At 45.0% G+C, this 23,245-nt stretch overlaps 1 protein-coding gene across 2 annotated transcripts in view; it reads left to right on the forward strand.

Annotated features, from left to right (window-relative positions):
- PHKG1 (phosphorylase kinase catalytic subunit gamma 1) overlaps positions 1–23,245 on the forward strand; it is a 74,785-nt gene that overhangs the window by 31,604 nt on the left and 19,936 nt on the right. For both annotated transcript variants that reach the window (XM_075336323.1, XM_075336324.1), the window contains exons 4-5: positions 7,745–7,799; positions 20,021–20,086. In XM_075336323.1, the coding sequence (XP_075192438.1) occupies positions 7,745–7,799; positions 20,021–20,086 (121 nt within the window). The remainder of the gene's footprint in view (positions 1–7,744; positions 7,800–20,020; positions 20,087–23,245) is intronic.

Below are 23,245 nucleotides of genomic sequence, written 5' to 3' on the forward strand. Positions count from 1 at the left end.
TCTGGGGTGCGACAGACCCGGTCTAGGAGGGACTGCATTCACCAGAGAGGGACCCACAGAGCTGACCGGTACCGAGCAAGACGGGGTACAGGACCCTAGGTCAGGAGCCGATTCAACGTCCTGGCAATTAACCTGCAGAGGAAGGGGGCCTTCAGGGACCGTCCCAGAACTCAGAGACTGAGGGCATCAGCACAACACGGGGGACAACAAACAAACAAAGTGACCCACTGAAGTCCCAAGTGCCAGCCCTTAGAAGCAAGACTTCACTTAAAAACTGAAGAACTGGACCTTACAGCTTCAAGCTATAGGGACCCACACAGACACAAAACTGTGCACGGAGGCACGCTCCGGATCACAAAGTGACACTGGTGGGACCGGGTACTTGGACAGGCTCCCCGAAGCAGCGCGGCACTCAGAGACTTCATACGTCCGTGTCTCCGGTATGTGTTTAGTCCATTTCCTCACGTGCCAGAGACCCGGGCACACGTAGACTCATTAAAATCAATGGGTCTGCGTACACATGCGTGTTTTGCTATGGACCGTGTGTACGTGTGGAGCATACGTGTGTCCGTGTGCTCCATACGTAGACGTGTCCGTTTTTCTACGGCATCACAGGTGTCACACGGGCCGCACAAGGACCGCACGGATGTGATCCCTGTGACTCGCACCAGAGAAAACACACGTGTTTGTAAAAAAAAAAATTCTATACTCCCCTTCTAAAGCACTGCTGTCTCTGCCGTTGCTGTTACTTGCTTCCGACCCCCGCTCATTATGCTTATTGAATATTCACTCCACTGTGGGCGGAAGCAGCAGCAGCGGGGAGTCGACAGGACCGGAGACCGAAGATTAGCACCACGGACAGCAACACCAGGGACAGGTGAGCAGAAAGTTCCCCTTTCTCCGTGTGTTATCACGGATAATACACGGAGAACACATGTGCCATAAAAACGGTGCACGACGGACAATGCGCACCTTTGACACGTCCGTGAAAGACGTGCGTGATTTTCATGGACGTGTGAAGGGGGTCTCACCTACAGTGTGTTTGTCTACTTTCTAAAATTCATCCAACACCACAACTACCCACAGTGAGTACCCTGATCCCTGCACCCTGTTCTTCCAAATCCACCAAACCCCAGAGTCCGGGGCCTTCCCTACCTGCGGAGGGACTGACACCTTGCTGCTTCGCACCATCTGCCTCGGTACTACCTCCAGCAGCGGTGGTACTCCCATTACCGCAACCCGCAGGTGTCATCACAAACTCTTCCCCTGTAAATAATCCCTTTTTCCATTTTTGAGTGTTCACCGAGCCCGGATCTGTACCCCTCGAGCCGCGACCCCCCCGGATCCGGATCCTCTGTAGGCAATTTCTGACAGTTTACATCTTAAAAGTGATGAATGTTTTTTTGACCGTTATCATATAACGCTATGTGACTTGTAGCGCTCCACGGGGCAGAAGGTTAACCTACTCGTCGCCAGGCCGTTTCGGGTCGAGTCAGGTGTTGTCACGAGATGGCCTTGCCCGGTTCCGTTGCCCCAAGACGTACAGTAAATGGTGGGGGAAGCGGGGAATTGGGAAAAGTTTGTCGTGACTCCACCTGCGGTATGCGGCCAGCAGTAGCCGCTGCTGCAGGATTCCTCTCCGGGGAAGATGTTAAGGCAGCCGGGATGATATCGCACCCCACAGGCGGAGCGGGCCCCGGGTGGATGATGAGGGTTTTACTGGCCGTTGGCACCTACGCGCTCGGCGCCGGCGCCGGTAAGGATGAGCCAACACAGTCTCTGCGGGTTCAGGGTGTAGTTTAGTCACAACTTCAGCTGCCAGCTCGGTCACACTGATCACTACCGTGATGAGCTCAGGTCAATCCCAGATACGGTAAGGGGTCACCACCAGTGTTTTGAGAAAGAAGGAGAGAGTGTCCTATTTCTAGCGTGTCCCCTTCAGCAGTTAGGTACCCTGGCTGAGCTCCCTCTCCAAGCCTCATGGCCCAGTAAAGTCCAAATTTTCCAGAGATGTCTTGCCAGAACTATGGTCCTGATGGATCTATTTTTTATGTGAGTGTGTTTCGCATATTTCTACCCCCAAGTGGAACCCACTCCTTAGGTGGCTGGCTTCAGTGACCGGGGAAGTCCCATGATCGTGATGGTCACCCCCCTGCCTACGCTGAGCCATCCCACCCTGTGTAAAGTCTCCTAAGCTGTATGTAGTGTGGGAATGTGGAACACCGGTGATTAACCCCCTCCTTACCTCAGATAGATACCGCACCTTAATTGAGGTGCAGTACCCTGTGGTGACCAGAGCCTCAGGGGTGCCACAGACTCATTGTTACTTAATTCCATAGTTGTAAGTTAAAAACTTCAATAATAAGTACAGTAGTAAAAAAAAACCATGACCATATTTATTGAATGTAATATTGCAATAATATATTAACAAATCACATATGCAAAAAAAAAGGTAAAAATTACAGAAAATATCTTCCCTGCGGAGATTGTGCTGTGTAAGCTTTCCTTCCTACTGTATATGCAAGCAGTACTTGCTCTAGGAATTTGACTACATGTAGTTTTGTGAAAATTGCAGAAGTAAATAAAAGTCATAAGTCTAGAGATGGAAATCCAATTTAGTTGCTAGTGTGACATTGAGTAAATTTACAGTCAATTTTAAAGACATTGATTTATGTTTTATTTAACGCTAATGCTTTATTGGAACGAGAGAGAACTGCAATTGGCGAAGTTCCAGCTTTAGTTATTCCAGAACATGTAAAGATAAGTCCTAGACTCACATGTATTCTGTGCTCTGTGCTGAGCAATTGTGATGGTATTGCTTCTAAATTCATAAAACGCAGGATTGGAGCCATTCTGTATAATGGGGCAAAAGGATTCACTTTGCATTCAGTTTGGTCTCTGTTTCAACAGAGCTCATCATGTTTAGGCAGACATCAGGCAGTGCACAGCGTCTATAACACTGTATAAATGTGAAACTAGTCTAATATGTGGCAAATAATGCCAAACTAAAGAAAGCCGGTATATACAAATTAATGGGACACTGTCAAAATAGTCAGGCTGAGTTTGCCAATTCTTAAGGATCCCATACACATTAGACTAATGTCATCGATATCTGCCGATTTCGACAGGTTCAGCTGACAATCTATTGTGTAAGGAGCACCAGGTGACTGATCATCGGGGGAAATGTCCATTGGGCATGTCTGGCTGCATTGTTCTTCCGTTGATAAGCTGCCACCCGACATCTCAGCTAATGGTTTTCTCGTAGAGAACACAGAAGTGCTCTCAATCGTCTATTGACTTACATTGGCAAAGTCATTTCTTGGTCCCACAGCGTGCAGTGTGATCCAGAAAGTCTAAAGGCTGGCGACATCACTGATAAGAGCAGAATGGTACTGGATCTCAGAGAAGCCGGGGTTAGGTGAGTATATCAACACACTAACACTTTACTGTATACACATATACACAGATTTAGTAAAAGAAAAAATATCTTCATGGGAGGGCTTCTTTAGTTGAGAAATATTATAGGCTAGTACAGTTTCCAGGAAGTGATGAATTCAGCCTTCCAGCTCTAAGAGATAGAGAAGTTACAGGGAAGGTACATACAAAGCCTTATCTTTGTGTATAGTGTTTATATTCTTCTCTACCTAGGTCTACTACAGCATAATAGGGCTCTCATTTAATTTCTTACTCTCTAAGATTTATTATGGAACTATTCAGCAGATAATTTTAGACTGTAGATTAAAACAAAATTAAAAATATATGTACCGTATATTTCGCTTTATAAGACGCACCTGATTATAAAACGCACCCCCAAATTTGGTGAAGGAAAAGAGAATTTTTTTTTTAATGTTAAATGGGGTCCATCTTATAATGCCATTGTCTGTCTAACAAATCATATACAGTATATGTTGCTCATAGCCTCCCATCCTAAAATTAGCCCCCTTAATCTGGATATGGCCCCCTTATATTGTATATAGCCCCCTTGTGCTGGCACACGTCCCGCAGTGATGCCACATGTCCCCATTGATGGCATACGTCCCCTATTGCTGGCACATGTCTCCTATTGATGGAACACGTCCCCTATTTATGGCACACGTCCCCTATTGCTGGCACACATCCCCTACAGCTGGCACAGGTCTCCTATAGATGGCACACATCTCCTACAGCTGGCACAGGTGTCCTATGGATGGTACACGTCCCACTGTGCTGCCCATGGCGCCCTATGGATGGCACATGTCCCCCTGTGCTGCCCATGGCCCCCTATGAATGGCACACCTCCCCCTGTGTTTGATATGGCCCCCTATGGATGGCACACCTCACCCTGTGTTTGATATGGCCCCCTATGTATGGCACACCTCCCCCTGTGTTTGATATGGCCCCCTATGGATAGCACACCTCCCCCTGTGTTTGATATGGCCCCCTATGGATGGCACACCTCCCCCTGTGTTTGATATGGCCCCCTATGGATGGCACACCTCCCTCTGTGTTTGGTATGGCCCCCTATGGATGGCACACCTCCCCCTGTGTTTGATATGGCCCCCTATGTATGGCACACCTCCCCCTGTGTTTGATATGGCCCCCTATGGATAGCACACCTCCCCCTGTGTTTGATATCGCTCCCTATGGATGGCACACCTCCCCCTGTGTTTGATACGGCCCCCTATGGATGGCACACCTCCCTCTGTGTTTGGTATGGCCCCCTATGGATGGCACACCTCCCCCTGTGTTTGATATGGCCCACTATGGATGGCACACCTCCCCCTGTGTTTGATATAGCCCCCTATGGATGGCACACCTCCCCTGTGTTTGATATGGCCCCCTATGGATAGCACACCTCCCCCTGTGTTTGATATGGCCCCCTATGGATGGCACACCTCCCCCTGTGTTTGATATGGCCCCCTATGGATGGCACACCTCCCTCTGTGTTTGGTATGGCCCCCTATGGATGGCACACCTCCCCCTGTGTTTGATATGGCCCCCTATGTATGGCACACTTCCCCCTGTGTTTGATATGGCCCCCTATTGCTGGCACATGTCTCCTATTGATGGAACACGTCCCCTATTTATGGCACACGTCCCCTATTGCTGGCACACATCCCCTACAGCTGGCACAGGTCTCCTATAGATGGCACACATCTCCTACAGCTGGCACAGGTGTCCTATGGATGGTACACGTCCCACTGTGCTGCCCATGGCGCCCTATGGATGGCACATGTCCCCCTGTGCTGCCCATGGCCCCCTATGAATGGCACACCTCCCCCTGTGTTTGATATGGCCCCCTATGGATGGCACACCTCACCCTGTGTTTGATATGGCCCCCTATGTATGGCACACCTCCCCCTGTGTTTGATATGGCCCCCTATGGATAGCACACCTCCCCCTGTGTTTGATATGGCCCCCTATGGATGGCACACCTCCCCCTGTGTTTGATATGGCCCCCTATGGATGGCACACCTCCCTCTGTGTTTGGTATGGCCCCCTATGGATGGCACACCTCCCCCTGTGTTTGATATGGCCCCCTATGTATGGCACACCTCCCCCTGTGTTTGATATGGCCCCCTATGGATAGCACACCTCCCCCTGTGTTTGATATCGCTCCCTATGGATGGCACACCTCCCCCTGTGTTTGATACGGCCCCCTATGGATGGCACACCTCCCTCTGTGTTTGGTATGGCCCCCTATGGATGGCACACCTCCCCCTGTGTTTGATATGGCCCACTATGGATGGCACACCTCCCCCTGTGTTTGATATAGCCCCCTATGGATGGCACACCTCCCCCTGTGTTTGATATGGCCCCCTATGTATGGCACACTTCCCCCTGTGTTTGATATGGCCCCCTATTGCTGGCACATGTCTCCTATTGATGGAACACGTCCCCTATTTATGGCACACGTCCCCTATTGCTGGCACACATCCCCTACAGCTGGCACAGGTCTCCTATAGATGGCACACATCTCCTACAGCTGGCACAGGTGTCCTATGGATGGTACACGTCCCACTGTGCTGCCCATGGCGCCCTATGGATGGCACATGTCCCCCTGTGCTGCCCATGGCCCCCTATGAATGGCACACCTCCCCCTGTGTTTGATATGGCCCCCTATGGATGGCACACCTCACCCTGTGTTTGATATGGCCCCCTATGTATGGCACACCTCCCCCTGTGTTTGATATGGCCCCCTATGGATAGCACACCTCCCCCTGTGTTTGATATGGCCCCCTATGGATGGCACACCTCCCCCTGTGTTTGATATGGCCCCCTATGGATGGCACACCTCCCTCTGTGTTTGGTATGGCCCCCTATGGATGGCACACCTCCCCCTGTGTTTGATATGGCCCCCTATGTATGGCACACCTCCCCCTGTGTTTGATATGGCCCCCTATGGATAGCACACCTCCCCCTGTGTTTGATATCGCTCCCTATGGATGGCACACCTCCCCCTGTGTTTGATACGGCCCCCTATGGATGGCACACCTCCCTCTGTGTTTGGTATGGCCCCCTATGGATGGCACACCTCCCCCTGTGTTTGATATGGCCCACTATGGATGGCACACCTCCCCCTGTGTTTGATATAGCCCCCTATGGATGGCACACCTCCCCTGTGTTTGATATGGCCCCCTATGGATAGCACACCTCCCCCTGTGTTTGATATGGCCCCCTATGGATGGCACACCTCCCCCTGTGTTTGATATGGCCCCCTATGGATGGCACACCTCCCTCTGTGTTTGGTATGGCCCCCTATGGATGGCACACCTCCCCCTGTGTTTGATATGGCCCCCTATGTATGGCACACTTCCCCCTGTGTTTGATATGGCCCCCTATGGATAGCACACCTCCCCCTGTGTTTGATATGGCCCCCTATGGATGGCACACCTCCCCCTGTGTTTGATATGGCCCCCTATGGATGGCACACCTCCCTCTGTGTTTGGTATGGCCCCCTATGGATGGCACACCTCCCCTTGTGTTTGATATGGCCCACTATGGATGGCACACCTCCCCCTGTGTTTGATATAGCCCCCTATGGATGGCACACCTCCCCTGTGTTTGATATGGCCCCCCTATGAATGGCACACCTCCCCTGTGTTTGATATGGCCCCCATGCTGCTGCCCATAGTAAAATAAAACACTCTTTCCTTACCTTTTCCAGCATTGCAATTCTGGTGTCTCCCTCCGTGCTGCTGAGCTCCTGCACTTCCTGTTTCTCAGTGTCGGTCATGTGATCGGCGCAGCAGAGTGATATCATCTCTCCGTGCCTAATCACAGCGGCAGCAGAGAAACCGGGGAGATCAGCGCTGGAGAAGGTAAGTAAAGAGTTTTTTATTTTACTATGGGCAGCAGCATGGAGGCCATATCTAACACAGGGGGGCATGTTCCATCAAAGGGGGGCGCAGACAGATATAATATCCGCCACTGCCCCAGCCCATCACTGCGGTGCGGTTTCAGCACCACGGTGATAGACAGCGGCAGTGCATATTATATGAGCGGGAGCAGGAGATCTCCCGCTGCCTCCAGCAGCCTTCACCGGCCTCCACCAGCCTCCAGCACCGCTCCAGAGCTGCCCCCACCTCCCCTGGGCCCTGTAGTAATCCGTATATTCGGATTATAAGATGCACCCCCTACTCTCCCCCAAAAGTACGTCTTATAAAGCGAAAAAAACGGTATATATATATTATTCACAGAAAGAAGTCAATTAGAAATACTATATATTTATTAACACATATCATTCTCTTTTTCTTTGTTGCAGTCCAGCTAAAAGACAGTTATGAGTCCCACACATTCTTCTTTCTTGTATTTGACCTGTAAGTATACTCTGTATCCAACAAGTTTAAAACTTTAAATGAAATGTATCCTATCTGTAATATACGGTCCTTTGTAAGGACACTAAGGTATGAAAACAGGTTTGCTTTTCTAATAGCCAAAATGGCACAAAATCTATTGCATTGTTTGGATAATCGTAATAATCAGAATGGTTTATGAGGTTTGTGTATAGATGAGAAGAACTTCTCCGATCTTTATCCCAGTGATTGATAGAGAAAAACCGCAGCCAACCATTATTCACCACCGTAAGAGTTGGAGGAGGTAAGCTGAGGTGAAACATTCCCCTCATGGATATATTGGACTCATAAATTATGTGTCATCTGATCTGTCCCTAAACTTTACTGTCCTTACAAATGGCAGCATTTTAGTAGATCTGTTGAATCTCAAGATCCTGGTAAAAGCTTCAAGTATACTGGAAGAACATACACGACAGTGACTCCTTCCCAACCTGAGACAACAGGGAAAAGTCTTAGATAAAATGTACCATGGCAGCCTGCCATATTCTTAGTCTGCAAATATTACTATACAATACAGCAGGAGTGGTGCATTGAGATTGTTATCAATGGCCTATGCATTCTGCCAGGTTTAGATGCAGGACAAAGGTTAGGCAGGAAAGTTGGTAAACCAGAATACAGGTGTCATGAAGCCTGAGGAAGGGGCTAGTCGCAATGTCCCCAGTTAAGGGGGCTATACACGCTGCGACATCGCTAATGCGGAGTCGTTGGGGTCACGGAATTTGTGATGCACATCCGGCCGCATTAGCGATGTTGCTGTGTGTGACACCGATGAGCGATTTTGTATCGTTGCAAAAACGTGCAAAATCGCTCATCGGTGACATGGGGGTCCATTCTCGAATATCGTTACTGCAGCAGTAACGATGTAGTTCGTTGCGCCTGCGGCAGCACACATCGCTATGTGTGACGCCGCAGGAACGAGGAAGCTCTCCTTACCTGCCTCCCGGCCGCTATGAGGAAGGAAAGAGGTGGGCGGGATGTTACGTCCCGCTCATCTCCGCCCCTCCGCTGCTATAGGACGGCCGCTCAGTGACGTCGCTGTGACGCCGCACGGACCGCCCCCTTAGAAAGGAGGCGGTTCGCCGGTCACAGCAACGTCGCCGGGCAGGTAAGTATGTGTGATGGGTCTGGGCGATGTTGTGCGGCACGGGCAGCGATTTGCCCGTGTCGCGCAACAGATGAGGGCAGGTACCCACACTAGCGATATCGGGACCGATATCGCAGTGTGTAAAGTAGCCTTTAGACTTGTAGCATTTTCTGATTATGCAGAATGATGAGGCTGTCAAAAAATAGATAAAGGGTAAAGGTGCATTTACGATATGATTATAGGGAATGAGTGTTTCTGGGAACGCTCATTTCCTGATAAAATCTTTCAGTGTAAACAGGCTGCTAGCAGTTCACCACATGGCTAGAAAAAATCACTAATTTGTTGGGTAAAATTATCTTTTCTTTGCTTCAAAGATCATCTTTCTCGGCCAGACATCATCCTGTGTCTGATTACCTGAGAAATAAAGGGTATCATGCTGCAATTTGCAGATCATATCAGATGGTGCACACCCATTCAAGTCTTTTGGGTGCATGGAAATCATCAGACTGCAGTTGGATGACATCTGAGGGCAGTCCAATTTCTGCAGACTAACAGAAAGGAGAAGATGGAGAAAATAGGTTCTTCAATATTCTCCTGACAGTATCCTCCAATCCTCTATTGTGAGAGAATGGTATCATATGAAGCTGACGCCCTGATCAAACTCTGATCAGTTACTATAATCGCTCCGATTCTCTCACATGAGAGAATCAAAGCTTGTGTGATGCTGGTCTTCAAGTGACAGTAGCCAAAAATCACTGTGTGCCACTGTAGTTACATTTGTGCTTTGTAAAGTTAACACTAGAAGTCCCAGAAATTTCGAGCTCCCCCTGAAGTCCCGAAAGAGGGTCAAATGACCCTTAGTCCAAACTGAATAGAACTAACTAGAAACTAAATGGCTAAACTCAATGAAAAACAGCAACCTCCTGTGGTGCGACAGTAATGGCCTTAATTACAGAACAAAAGATGGCGATTATAGGATGTTAGCTAAAATCCTTCAGGTCATTCGACCCGTCTCTGGGTTCCAAAGGTAGAAATGTTAAATGACCCCTCTCTGGGACTTCTAGTGTTAAACTGTTTGACAAGAGTTTGTTTATGATTTTCTTCTTGTGTTAAAGGAAGACATTCAAGAACGTCACCCTACATCTCCTAACCTACGGGAATAAAATAATTCTAACTTTTTTTATAAACTCATCTGTGGAGGAGAATAATGCTAAATCATTTTGTCTTATTTAATTTTTTTTTTATGCAGTTAGGTCCAAAACTATTTGGACACTGACCAAATGTTCGTGCTTTAGGCTCCGCATGACACTATTTAAGATGTAAAATTAAACAACTGAGATGCAATTGAAGTGGAGACTTTCAGGATTTAATAAAAGGTTTCAATAAAAATATCCTGTGAAACGTTTAGGAATTGCAACTATTTTCCTACAAAGCTTCCTCATTTCAGAGAAAGCAATTGGATAAATTTACTTTACCAGAAATAAAATGCTCATTTTTAATTCTTCGTAGAGAATCCTTTGAAGGCCATGACTGTCTGAAGTCTGGAAGCCATGGACGTCACCAAACACTGGTTTTATTCCTTTGTGATGCTCTGCCGGGTCTTTACTGTAGCTGACTTCAGTTGTTGCTTGTTTGTGGGTCTTTCTGTCTTAAGTTTTTTCTTAAACATGTGAAATGCAGCTTGATGGGGTTGAGATCTGGTGATTGACTTGGCCATTTCAGAATATTCCACCTCTTTGCTTTTGCAGAATATTTTGGGTCATGGTCCATCTGTGCTGTGAACTGTCCAATCAACCTTACTGCATTTGTTTGAATCTGAGCAGATAGTCTCACCCTGTACACTTTAGAATTCATCCGGCTGCTTCTGTCTTCAGTCACATCATTAATAAACACTAGTAGCCCAGGGCCATTAGAAGCCATACATGCCCATGCCATCACGCTGCTTCCACCATATGTTACAGAGAATGTGGTGTGCTTTGGATCATGAGCCATTCCAAGCCTTCTCCATACTTTCTCCTTCCCATCATTCTGGTACAGGTTGATCTTGGCTTCATTTGTCCAAAAAATGCTTTTCCAGAACTGGGCTGGCGTCCTTAGATGTTTTTTTGCAAAGTCTAGTTCGGTCTTTTTATTTTTAAGGAGGTTTGCACCTTGTGGTGAACTCTCTGTATTTGTTCTTATGAACTCTTCTCTTAATGGTAGACTTAGATACTGGAGAGTGTTCTTCACTTGGTTAGATGTTGCGAAGGGGTTTATCTTCACCATGAAAAGGATTTTGTCATCATCCACCACTGTTATCTTCCCTGGTTGTCCAGGCCTTTTTTATTTCCCACGCTTATCAGTGCGCTCTTTTTTTTTTTTTTTTTTTTTTTTGCATAATGTACCAAACTGTTGATTTGCCCATTCCTAAAATTTCTACTATCTCTCTGATAGATTTCTTTTTTCAGCCTAATTATGGACTGTTTCTCTTCCATTGAGAGCGACTTTGACCACATGTTGTGAGTTCACAGCATCAGCTTCCAAATGCAAATGCCACACCTGGAATCATCTTCAGACCTTTTATCTGCTTAATTGATTGAATTACTTTTGGTCCCTTGAAAAAAAAGGCAGCTATATATTAAAGAGCATAATTCCTAAACCCTTCATCCACTAAGGATGTGAATACCTTCAAATTAAAACTGAGAATATTCACTTTAAGCCCATATTCATTATATAATTGTATCTTCAATATGTTTTGATAACAGCTAAAGTGCCAAAAATGGTGTCAGTTTCCAAATATTTCTGGACCTAATTGTACATCGTCAGTTTGTACAGTTTTTGATCATTTATGTAAAAACTATATTAGTCCACTCTTTAGACCTGTTCACTCTATAGCAGTATTATACCTTGTATTTTTTTTTTTTTAAACATAAATTTTTATTGCATTTTTCAGAATTATTACAATATGTCTAACATTTGAACAAGAATAAATTCACCTTACCAATTTACCCACCCTTGTCTTAACCCACCCTCTTTTATTCCCACTTTATCCCCCCCAACATTTTTAATACGCTGAACACCAGGTAGAAGTCGCAAGTATTTTTTTTTTTTATAATTTTTCTTAATATTTTCCCTTCCTCTTTTTAATTTTAGTATGATAGGACTAGATTATTTAAAACAATCAGTTATGCAATTGTAATGTACTGAAATAGCATAGTCTATCTTGGCACAAATGTGAGAGAGGCCTAATTTAACTTCTAGGAAATGTGAAACTGAATGATGTTTGTGTAAGCTATGTATGTGTTATGTCTTCATGTACATTGTTGTCACAGACTGATCTGACAACTCATCAGCATTGTGGTTGGGCCAGACAGTTCCTGTGTATCTCTCTCTAGGAACATGGGAATCTCCTGGACTTACACTATAAGAGATCAATGAGGTCTATGAATGTCATTCTAATAAGCTTAGGATATCTGTCCAATGCCAAATGGTTCTGTGTGATTCTCCCTGAGGCATTCTGTGCATTGTTGGGTCCGGTACCTGCCATCTTGTCCGTACCAGCTGCCCCTGGAGACCTCTCACAGTCAGCTATTACAAGCTCAGATGTCCCTGTACCCGTTCCTGTGACCAGTTATAATTACTCTACGTGTTATTTTTACTTTTGCTCGGCCTGTTTGCTACGGTGCAAGTGAGACCTTCCCAGAACAGCTCCAGGCACATTTGGATCCTGACATTTTAGAGGAGTCTGTTGCATAACAGTTTGGCCAGACACAAATCATTTCACATCAACTAAAACACATATCCATGAAATGTGAAATAAAAACTCATTTAGATAATTATAAGTAATATTTTTTAGAAATAGATTAGTCACCAGCAACATAATTTTATATGCGCTTGAATACCCCAAAATCAAATATCCCATTAACCCCTTAAGGACAGGCAATTTTTCGTTTTTACACTCTCATGTTCTCTTCTCCTTATTCCAAGAGACATAACTTTTTTTATTTTTCTATCGACATAGCCGTGTGAGGACTTTTTTTTGCAGAACCATTTGTACTTTTGAATGACACCATTCATGTTATCATGTGATGTACTGGAAAGTAGCAAAATATTTCAAGTGTGGAGAAATAGCAAAAAAACCCCGAAACCACAATTCCTCATTTTTTTTATTTTTGTTGGGGGGGAGCGGGGTTGTTTTACAACATTCATTTTGCGGTAAAAAGGACCTAACAATATGATTCCCCAGGTTAGTATGATTATTGAGATATCAAATATGCATAGTTTTTTAAATATTTGAGTGGTAAAAAAAATCTGAAATTTGTAAAAAATAAATAATAATAATCACTTGTAACACCATATTCCAAAAGAAGGAACATTTTTAATTTTCGGGATATGGATCTATGTGAGGGATTGTTTTTTCTATTTTTATTGACATCCTTTTGGGATAGATACGATGTTTTGATTGCCTGTTATGACAGTTTTTGTGCTGTTGTGGCAGTCAACGAAAAGCAATTCTGGCATTTTGATTTTTTTATTCTCGCTACGCTGTTTACCTATCAGATTAAATTATTTTACATTTTGAAAGATCGGACTTTTATGAAAGCAGTTATATCATTTTTTTTCATTAATTTAATTTTCTCTTCTTCACTTTTTATTGTATTTATTAGTCCCCCTAGGGAACTTGAACTTGCGATCATTTGAAAATCACGGTCTCCTATGAATGCCAGCTAAACGTTATAAAGATACCAAACATGCATAGTTTTTTTAAGCGGTCAAGAAAACTTTGGAGATTTGTAAAAAAAAATATATTGAGAACCCTAATGTTTTCGAGTCTTCATTGATGGAGCTGTGTGAGGGCTTGTTTATTGAGCCCATAGCCAACGTTGCTATTGATACAATTTTGTAGTAGATACAATGTTTTGATTGCCTCTTATTGCATTTTTTGTGTTGCTGCATCTGAAAATCTGTAATTCTGGAATTTGGATTTTTTTCCCCCATTTACGCCATTACCTATTTTTTTTTATAGACTGGACTTTTAGGCTATGTGCGCACGTTGCATCTGTTTTGATTTTCAAGCAAAGTCAATGGAAATTTGGGCTTTCTTGTGCGCACAATGCTTTTATAAACGCTGCATTTTAGTTGCGTAAAATTTGTCAAAATCTCTGCGTTTGAAGAAGCATGTCAATTGTTTTTGCCATTTTTGCTGCGTTCTACACCCATTGAAATCAATGAGTTGTAGAAAAACACTGCCAAAATGTGAAGCAGTGCGTTTGCATTGCATTATTGTTGCGATCTGCAAGTTTTTTTAACATAACAAAGGCAGGTCTTTCGTCTCTCTCTCTCTCTCTCGGTCTCTCTATGTCTCTATCTCTCTCTCTGTCCATGTCGGTCTCTCCCTCTCACCCCTTCTCTCACATTCACCGATCCACGATCACCGGAGTGGCGCTGCAGGGCGTTCACACTGTGGCAGCTTCTCTTTTGAAAATGCCGGCCGCACATTAATCCATCACGTATTCCCTGATTCCCCCGCCAACCGGCAGCTGTGATTGGTTGCAGTGAGACAGCTGTCACTTCGCTTGGGGCGTGTCTAACTTCAACCAATCACAGCTGCCGGTGGGCGTGTCTATATCGAGCAGTAAAAAAAAAAATAATAATTGAAAAAAAAACGACGTGCGGTCCCCCCAATTTGGATACCAGCCAGGGTAAAGCCACACGGCTGAAGGCTGGTATTCTCAGGATGTGGAGCTCCACGTTATGGGGAGCCCCCAGCCTAACAATATCAGCTAGCAGCCGCCCAGAATTGCCGCATCCATTAGATGCGACATTCCCGGGACTTTACCCGACTCATCCCGAATTGCCCTGGTGCGGTGGAAAATGGGGTAATAAGGAGTTAATGGCAGCAGCTCATAGCTGCCACTAAGTCCTAGGTTAATCATGGCAGGCGTCTCCCCGAGATACCTTCCATGATTAACCTGTAAGTTAAAGAAAATAAACACACACATCCAAAAAATCCTTTATTTGGATTGAAAGACAAAAAAACACCCTCTTTCACCACTTTATTAACCCCTAAAAAACAACTCCAGGTCCGACGTAATCCACGCAAGGTCCCACGACGCTTTCAGCTCTGCTACATCTGAATCTGACAGGAGTGGCAGTAGAACACCGCCGCTCCTGTAAGCTCCATGCAGCAACTGAAGTGAGTCACGCGATCAGTTGTGCTGTCACTGAGGTTACTCGCGGCCACCGCTCTCAGGTGGTGGACTGCAGCTGTAGCCATGAGTAACCTGAGTGAAAGCACAGCTGATCGCGCGGCTCACTGCAGTCACTCAGGGGATTTGCGATCACAGGGGAGTCCTTCATGTGTGACTGCAAATCAAGCCGCGGCACACGCACAGCCGCGCAATCACAATGAAGTCGGGTGAAGTTCATCCGAGTTCATTATGATCGCGTGGCACAGTCTCGCAGCCAGCCATGTTGTTTTTGACAGTGCGGTCTTACTCGGCTCTGCTGCAAGTCTATGGGGATGCTGCAGAGCTGAGTGGGACTGCACTGTGAAAAATGTGTGTTCTGGATGCTTTTCCCACTCTGTCTATGGCAGAGAAAGCATCCAAAACGCATGAATTCTCCAGGAATGTGCGCACGTTGCGTTCGGCTGAATGCGTCTCAGAACGCAGCTTTTTCGGCTGCGTTCTGAGACGCACAGGCAGTGACTTACACGCTGCGGAATAGAGTGTGCACACAGCCTTATGGATCTAGTGATACCAAATTTGTGTATTGTTTTCTTTATTTGTTTATATTTAATGAGGGAAAAGGTGGGGGATTTGAAATTTTATCTTTTTTTTCATACTTATTAAAAAAGATTTAATTCAAAAACATTTTATTTTTCAATTTTCACTGTATCTGTTAGTCTCCTTAGTGGACTTGAAGTGGCAATCATCCTATTGCATCTTCTATTTACAGTGGCATGCAAAAGATTGAGCACCCCTGGTCACGTTTACTGATATTCTGAACAATTAAGCAAGTTGAAGCTGAAATTATCTGTAAAAGCCATCAAGTTAAGGATAACACATATCCTCTGCATTTTAGACAAAAAAAAATATATATATATTTTTTACATTTTTAAATTCACAACAAAAAATAAAGTTGGCCAGTGCAAAATATTGAGTAACCTGCATGGTTAGTACCCTGCAGCACACCCTTTGGCAAGTATCAAAGCTTGTAAATGTTTTTTTGTAGCCAGCCAAGAGCCTTTCAATTTTTGTTTGAGGGATTTTCATGCTTTTTCCTTGGAAACGTCTTCTTGTTCTGTAAGATTCCTGGGTCTTCTTGCATGCACTGCTCTTTTGCGGTCTAGCCACAGATTTTCAATGATGTTCAGATCAGGGGACTGTGAGGGCCATTGTAAAACCTTCAGCTTGTACCTTTTGACATAGGCTAATGTGGATTTTGAATTGTGTTTAGGATCCTTATCCATTTGTAGAAGTCATCCTCTTTTCAACTTCAGCTTTTTTACAGATGGTGTTATGTTTGCTTGAAGAATTTGTTAAACTTTAATTGAATCCATTCTTCCCTCTACCCATGAAATGTTCCCAGTGCCATTGGATAGAACACAACCCAAAGCATGATTAATCCACCCCCATGCTTAATGGTTGGCGAGATGTTCTTGTCATGACCTTCTGTCTCCTTTTTTTCCCAAACATTTGGTTTGATCATTGTGGCCAAGGAGTTCTATTTTAACCTCATCAGTTAACACGACTTGTTTCCAAAATACATCAGTCTTGTTTAGATGTTATTTTGCATACTTCTGATGCTAAATTTTATGGTAAGGACGCAGGAGAGGTTTTCTTCAGATGACTCTTCCATAAAGGCCATTTTTCTGTAGGTGTCTCTGAACAGTAGAACAATGTACCACAACTCCAGAGTCGGCTAAATCTTCCTGAAGGACTTTTGCAGTGAAGTGAAGGTTCTGATTTGCCACTCTAGCAATCCTACGAGCAGCTCTCACAGAAATTTTGCTTGGTTTTCCAGACCTTATCCTGACTTTCACTGTTTCTGTAAGTGCCATTTCTGAATTACTTTTCGAACTGAGGAAAGGGCAACTTGAAAACGCTTAGCTATTTTCTTCTAGCTTTCTTCTGCTTTGTGGGCCTTCACTATTTTGATTTTCAGAGTGCTAGGCAGCTGCTTTGAAAAACCCATGGCTGTTGTTTTATTTGCACAAGGTTAGAGGAAGCTGGGTTTTTATAAAGCTGTGACATTTGCATCACCTGCACTTTCCTAACTATGATAATGAACAAGCCACAAATCTAACAGGCTAATTAAGGTCTGAAATGATAGTCAAAGTTATCTGAGCACACAAATCTCCAAGGGTGTTCAAACTTTTGCATTGGCCCATTTTCATAGTTTTTAAAATGTTAAAGATGAAAATATTTTTTTTTGTTCTTACCTAAAATATAAAGGAAATGTGTCATCTTTAACTTTATGCCTTTTTAGAGATCATTTGATTTTCAACTTGATAAACTGTTCACAATAACAGTAATTTTGACCAGTGGTGCTCAAACGTCTGCATAGCACTGTACAGTAATGTTACAGTATTGCTGTATATATGTAAAATCACAGTCTCCTTTGAACGCCAGCCATGGCCAGGCTTTCACAGGATTACCGTCATGACAGGCATGGAGGTCTTCAGTAAATCACTGGCTGTTATGACAACCTATCAGCACCAACCCCCCATGACATCAAGGGAGCGCCGATGGGTTTATAGGATGATGCCCCTCTCCTTCCGTGCTGTAATATCGCTCACAAATTGCCAATGACATTTGACAGGTTAACACCTGCAGGGGAACCACCACTCTACCTGTGCCTGATAGAGGCAGATGATGGCTGATTATCACAGCCAGCATCTGCTGGCAAATATGCAGGCTCAGCATGTGAGCCCACATAAAAGTCATGGACCCAGCATATGATATACCCAATACGTCATATGTTGGTAAGGGATTAAAGAGAATCAGTCACCAGGAGTTTAATACCCCATCGGAGAGCAGCACAATGAAGGGGCAGGGATCCTGATTCCAGCAATGTGTCAGTTACAGGGCTGCTTGCTGAGGTTATGATAACATTCCTGTTTTAACTGCAGCCGATCTACAAGTTCACTGAATATTGAGCTTTGTATAACCCCACACACACCACTGATTAGCAGCTTTTTGTGTTAATTGTTCATAGGAAGAAAGCTGTCAATCAGTGGGGAGATAGGGGTATTGTTATACAGACTTCAATAATATGGAGAACTATAGGACAGCATGATTACTGTCCTTTAGTTTTATGTTGCTGAAAAACAATGATTTTATCAAAACTACAGCAATCAGCCCAGGAAGTAACACATCACTGGAATCAGGATCTCTGTCTCTTCAGTATGCTTCTCTCAGAGTTAATAGCAAAAACCTGGTGACAGATTCCCTTTAAGAAGTTCAAGAAATGAGAGTCAACCTAGTTCAGTTTGGGTCTGCGGTGTATCAAAATATAAAATCAATTAACCCTTACAGTAAATGCCATACACAGAAAATGATCAAAATGACAGAATTGCAGTATTTCAATCACCCTATTATTATTATTATTATTATTATTAGTTATTATAGTGCCATCAAGTCCATGGCGCTTTACATGTGAAAGGGGTGTACATAATAGGGACAAGTACAATATTCATAAACAATACAAGACACAGACAGGTACAGGAGGATAGAGGTCCCTGCCTGTGAGGGTTCACAGTCTACAAGGGATAGGTGAGGATACAGTAGGTTAGGGTAGAGCTGGTTGTGCGGCGCTGTATCAGGCTGAGGGTTACGGCAGGTTGTAGGGTTGTCAGAAGAGGTGGGTCTTCAGGTTCCTTTTGAAGCTTGTCAAGGTAGGCGAGAGTCTGATGTGTTGAGGCAGAGCATTCCAGAGTATGGGGGAGGCACGGGAGAAATCTTGGATGCGATGGTAGGAAGAGGAGATGAGAGGGGAGTAGAGAAGGAGATCTTGTGAGGATCGGAGGTTACGTGTAGGTAAGTACCGGGAGACTAGGTCACAGATGTAGGGAGGAAACAGGTTGTGGATGGCTTTGTAGGTCATGGTTAGGGTTTTGAACTGGAGTCGTTGGGCAATGGGAAGCCAGTGAAGGGATTGGCAGAGAGGAGAGGTCGGGGAGTAGTGGGGGGGGACAGGTGGATTAGTTGGGCAGCATAGTTTAGAATAGATTGTAGGGGTGCGAGACTGTTAGAAGGGAGGCCACAGAGCAGGAGGTTGCAATGATCCAGGCGGGAGATAAGAAGGGCATGTACTAAGGTTTCTGCAGCTTCTTGAGAAAGGAATGTACGGATCCTTAAAATAAATCAATACATTGTATTTGACTATAATGATATCAATAAAACTTCAGCTTACCATGAAAAAAACATGCCTACCATGGGAATTGATGGAAAAATAAAAACTTAACTTAGTGTTAAATCTGATGCTACAACCTTTTTTTTTTTTAATTTCTCATCTATTTATCTTTAAAACAATTTAATAAAAAAAAACAAAAAAAACCCCAAAACAATACAAATTTGTTATTGCCATAAATATACTGACAGAGAATCATGATGACAGGTAAAATCCTCCCAAAAAATTGCATTTATTCACTCAATGCTTATATTGCACTGTTGGGTATTGGCGCCATTTCAATTTTCGCTTCAGTTAGCAGAAAATCCTGCATGTGCTGAATGTCTACTCCACAGCTTTGCCCATTTTAATGGAGCTAATTCAAACTGACATGAAAACGCAATACTTTTTATGTAAATCCGTGTTGCACAAAAAAATAGTGACTTTTCAAAGCTCTTCTGCCAGTTTTACAAGAAAACCTGTCAATCACTGATTAGGCCCGCCTACTGGACCTTTGTACCCAACATGAGCAGCGATTTCAAGAAAATCCATGCTATCTTTTCCCCACAAACCCATATACAGTATATCAAACTATTCAGCTACGCCTGAACTATAAAATGACACCCACAGGCTGCACATTTCCAAGCTGATGGGTTCTTTAACAATAAGATATATACATACTAATATATAAAATAAAAATGGTAATGATAAATGATGTGTCTTTTAGGATGAAAAGAGGAGAACTGTTTGATTATCTGACCGAACAAGTCACCCTTAGTGAGAAGGAAACAAGGTAAGGAATCGACCCCTTGGTTTACAAAGGTTAATTAAATGTATAAAGATGGAAAGAATTGAATCACAATAGGAAAATCTGTCATGTATGGGGTGGCTTAAAGGGAATCGGCCACCATGTGTTTGTTACTTCATCTGAAAGCAACATGCTGTAAGGGTAGAGGCCCTGATTCCAGCAATGTATCACTTACTGGGTGCTAAGCTGATTTTTTTGTTATAAAATCCTTGATTTATTTGGTGCTGATGTACCAGTTCTCTGAATGTTGAGCTCTGTATAACTCTGTCCACATCACCGAGTGACAGCTCTCTGTGTGCACTCTGCAGAAAACTGCTAATCAGTGGAGGGGCGGGGGTTATACAGAGCTTATGAAAATGGAGGACTACATGGCAGCAAGTTTACCAGTCCTCTAGTGATAATCTCCTGCTGAATAAAGTGTTATTTTGTAAAAGCTACAGAATTCTGCCCAGTCAGTGACACATTGCTGGAATCATGGTCTTTGTTTTTACATTGCACTACTCTCAGGTTAGATGGCAAAAACCTGGTGACAATTTCCCTTTCAGAAGTTTAAAAAGGGGGAGTCAACCTAACGCAATATCGGCCTCATATGTACTGATGGTCCTAAAACCAAAGTGTATATAGAACATCATTCTCATAGGGCGTACTTTTTGGGGGGTTTTTTTACAGAAACTTGAGCATCAGTTAGCAAAATTAGACTATCTGTAGTGATGAGCCCGCACTGCCATGCTCGGTACTGGAAACGACCCGGTCAGACATGGAAAAAAGCTTGTGTTTCCTATTGACTTCCATTATGATTGGTATGTGAGTTGAGCCCGTCTGAGGCTCCGACCTGCTCGTTTCGAGTATCAAGCACTCGAGCATGGTAGTGCTCACTCATCACTAATGATTTGTAAAATCTTCTAAAGTAGATATTTCTAAACCTCAGCCTACACATGCGTAAAACTCTGCCCACCCATAGGGGCCAATGAATCCAAAATATGTAGCCCTTGGTCATTGCAGGTGACGTCATCTCGGACGCATTCGACCAGCCGCTCTGTGTTTGTTATTGATAATGCATGGGATTGTAGAACCCATTTTTTTAAATTACCTAAATTCCGACGTTGTAATAAATCCCAAAGCTCCATATGGCAAAGGTGGCCGTGAGGCGTTTATTTAGGTTACCAATAAAACTCCATAAAACGTTACGTCTTTACTCATAAAATAACAAATATATAGTATGTGTATGTATGTATATATATATATATATATATATATATATATTGTGAGGTAGCGCGGTCGGCTGCGCAGCAGAAGACACGGGATCCAGGCATCAAGGTTCACAGCACACGGTTTTAATGTCCAAACAAAAAGTCCATAACAAAATACATGTGCCTCTCCAGCAGAGGGCTCAGGAAGTTCTGGTCACTTCCCCCACACCCGGCACACCTGCCCTCGTTCCTGTTTCCTTTTAACCCTTCCTTAAGCCTGTAGGGAAACAGCATTAACCCTATAGTGGATTTACTTTCTATCATGGAGTGAGCACAACCTGGGCGAGACATACCGGCCGTCATATATAACCCCGGTCACAGTCTCACATACCCCCCCCCTCAGTTCAAGCGTGCGGGGTTGAACTCCAGCCATCAAGCACGGGCCGCGGGACAAGGCATCGGCGTTGCCCTGCAACCTACCGGCCCGGTGTTCAACCGTAAACCGGAAGTTCTGCAGAGAAAGGAACCACCGGGTAACCCGGGCATTCCGTTCCTTGGCGGACCTCATCCAGACCAGTGGAGAGTGATCCGTCACCAAGCGAAACTGCCGTCCCAGCAGGTAATAGCGTAGGGACTCCAAGGCCCACTTGATCGCCAGGCACTCCTTCTCCACTACGCTATAATTCCGCTCGGGAGGGGTGAGCTTCCTACTCAAGAAGGTGACGGGGTGTTCCTCCCCCTGAACCACCTGAGACAGCACTGCCCCCAGGCCGACCTCCGAGGCGTCAGTCTGTACAATGAACTCCTTCCGGAAATCAGGGTTGACCAGAACGGGCTGTCCGCACAGGACCCCCTTCAGGGCCCGGAAGGAGTCCTCGGCCTGCGGAGTCCACCGCACCATGACGGACTTCTTGCCTTTGAGAAGGTCCGTCAAGGGGGCTGATAGTCCCGCAAAATCCTTTACAAACCTCCTGTAGTACCCCACGATACCCAGGAAGGCCCTAACCTGCTTCGTGGTCAGGGGTCTAGGCCACTTCTGGATCGCCTCAACCTTGTTAATTTGGGGCTTAATCACTCCTTGGCCTATCACGTAGCCCAAGTAGCGGGCTTCCGTGAGTCCCAATGCACATTTCTTGGGATTGGCTGTCAATCCGGCTGATCGAAGCGCGTCCACCACCGCTTGTACCTGTTCCAAGTGGGTCTGCCAATCGGAGCTGTAAATAATGATGTCATCCAGGTACGCTGATGCATACGCCTGGTGGGGTTCCAGCACTAAGTCCATCAACCTCTGGAACGTGGCCGGAGCGCCATGTAACCCAAAAGGCAAGACAACATAGTGGAAGAGACCCTCCGGCGTAACAAAAGCGGTTTTCTCCTTGGCGGACTCCGTTAGTGGCACCTGCCAGTACCCTTTGGTCAGGTCGAGCGTGGTAAAATATCGCGCCTGTCCCAGCCTATCAATCAGCTCATCCACCCGGGGCATGGGGTAGAGATCGAACTTGGATATTTCGTTCAATCTCCTAAAGTCATTGCAGAACCTTAAGGAGCCATCGGGTTTTGGTATTAGGACAATCGGACTAGCCCATTCACTCCGGGATTTTTCGATGACCCCCAGGCGTAACATTGTCTTTACTTCCTCCGATATGGCTTGTCGTCGAGCCTCCGGTACCCGGTATGACTTCAGGCGTACCTTCAGGTGGGGCTCGGTGACAATATCATGTCGTATCAGACTGGTCCTACCGGGCAGCTCGGAGAAGACATCGGGGTTCTGCTGAACCAACCGTCTGGCCTCTCGCCTCTGTTGCTTGGTGAGGGCTTCTCCAATCCTTACTTCCGGTTCGTCCTCTCCGGAGGTCGCTGGAGCCGGATGTGAACGACCCGAAGAGGAGGGAGGTGGGGAAAAAACAGCCATCAGGCTTTCCCGTTCCTGCCAAGGTTTTAATAGGTTGACATG

Source organism: Anomaloglossus baeobatrachus, chromosome 2 (genome assembly GCF_048569485.1).
Source record: "Anomaloglossus baeobatrachus isolate aAnoBae1 chromosome 2, aAnoBae1.hap1, whole genome shotgun sequence".
NCBI lineage: Eukaryota > Metazoa > Chordata > Amphibia > Anura > Aromobatidae > Anomaloglossus > Anomaloglossus baeobatrachus.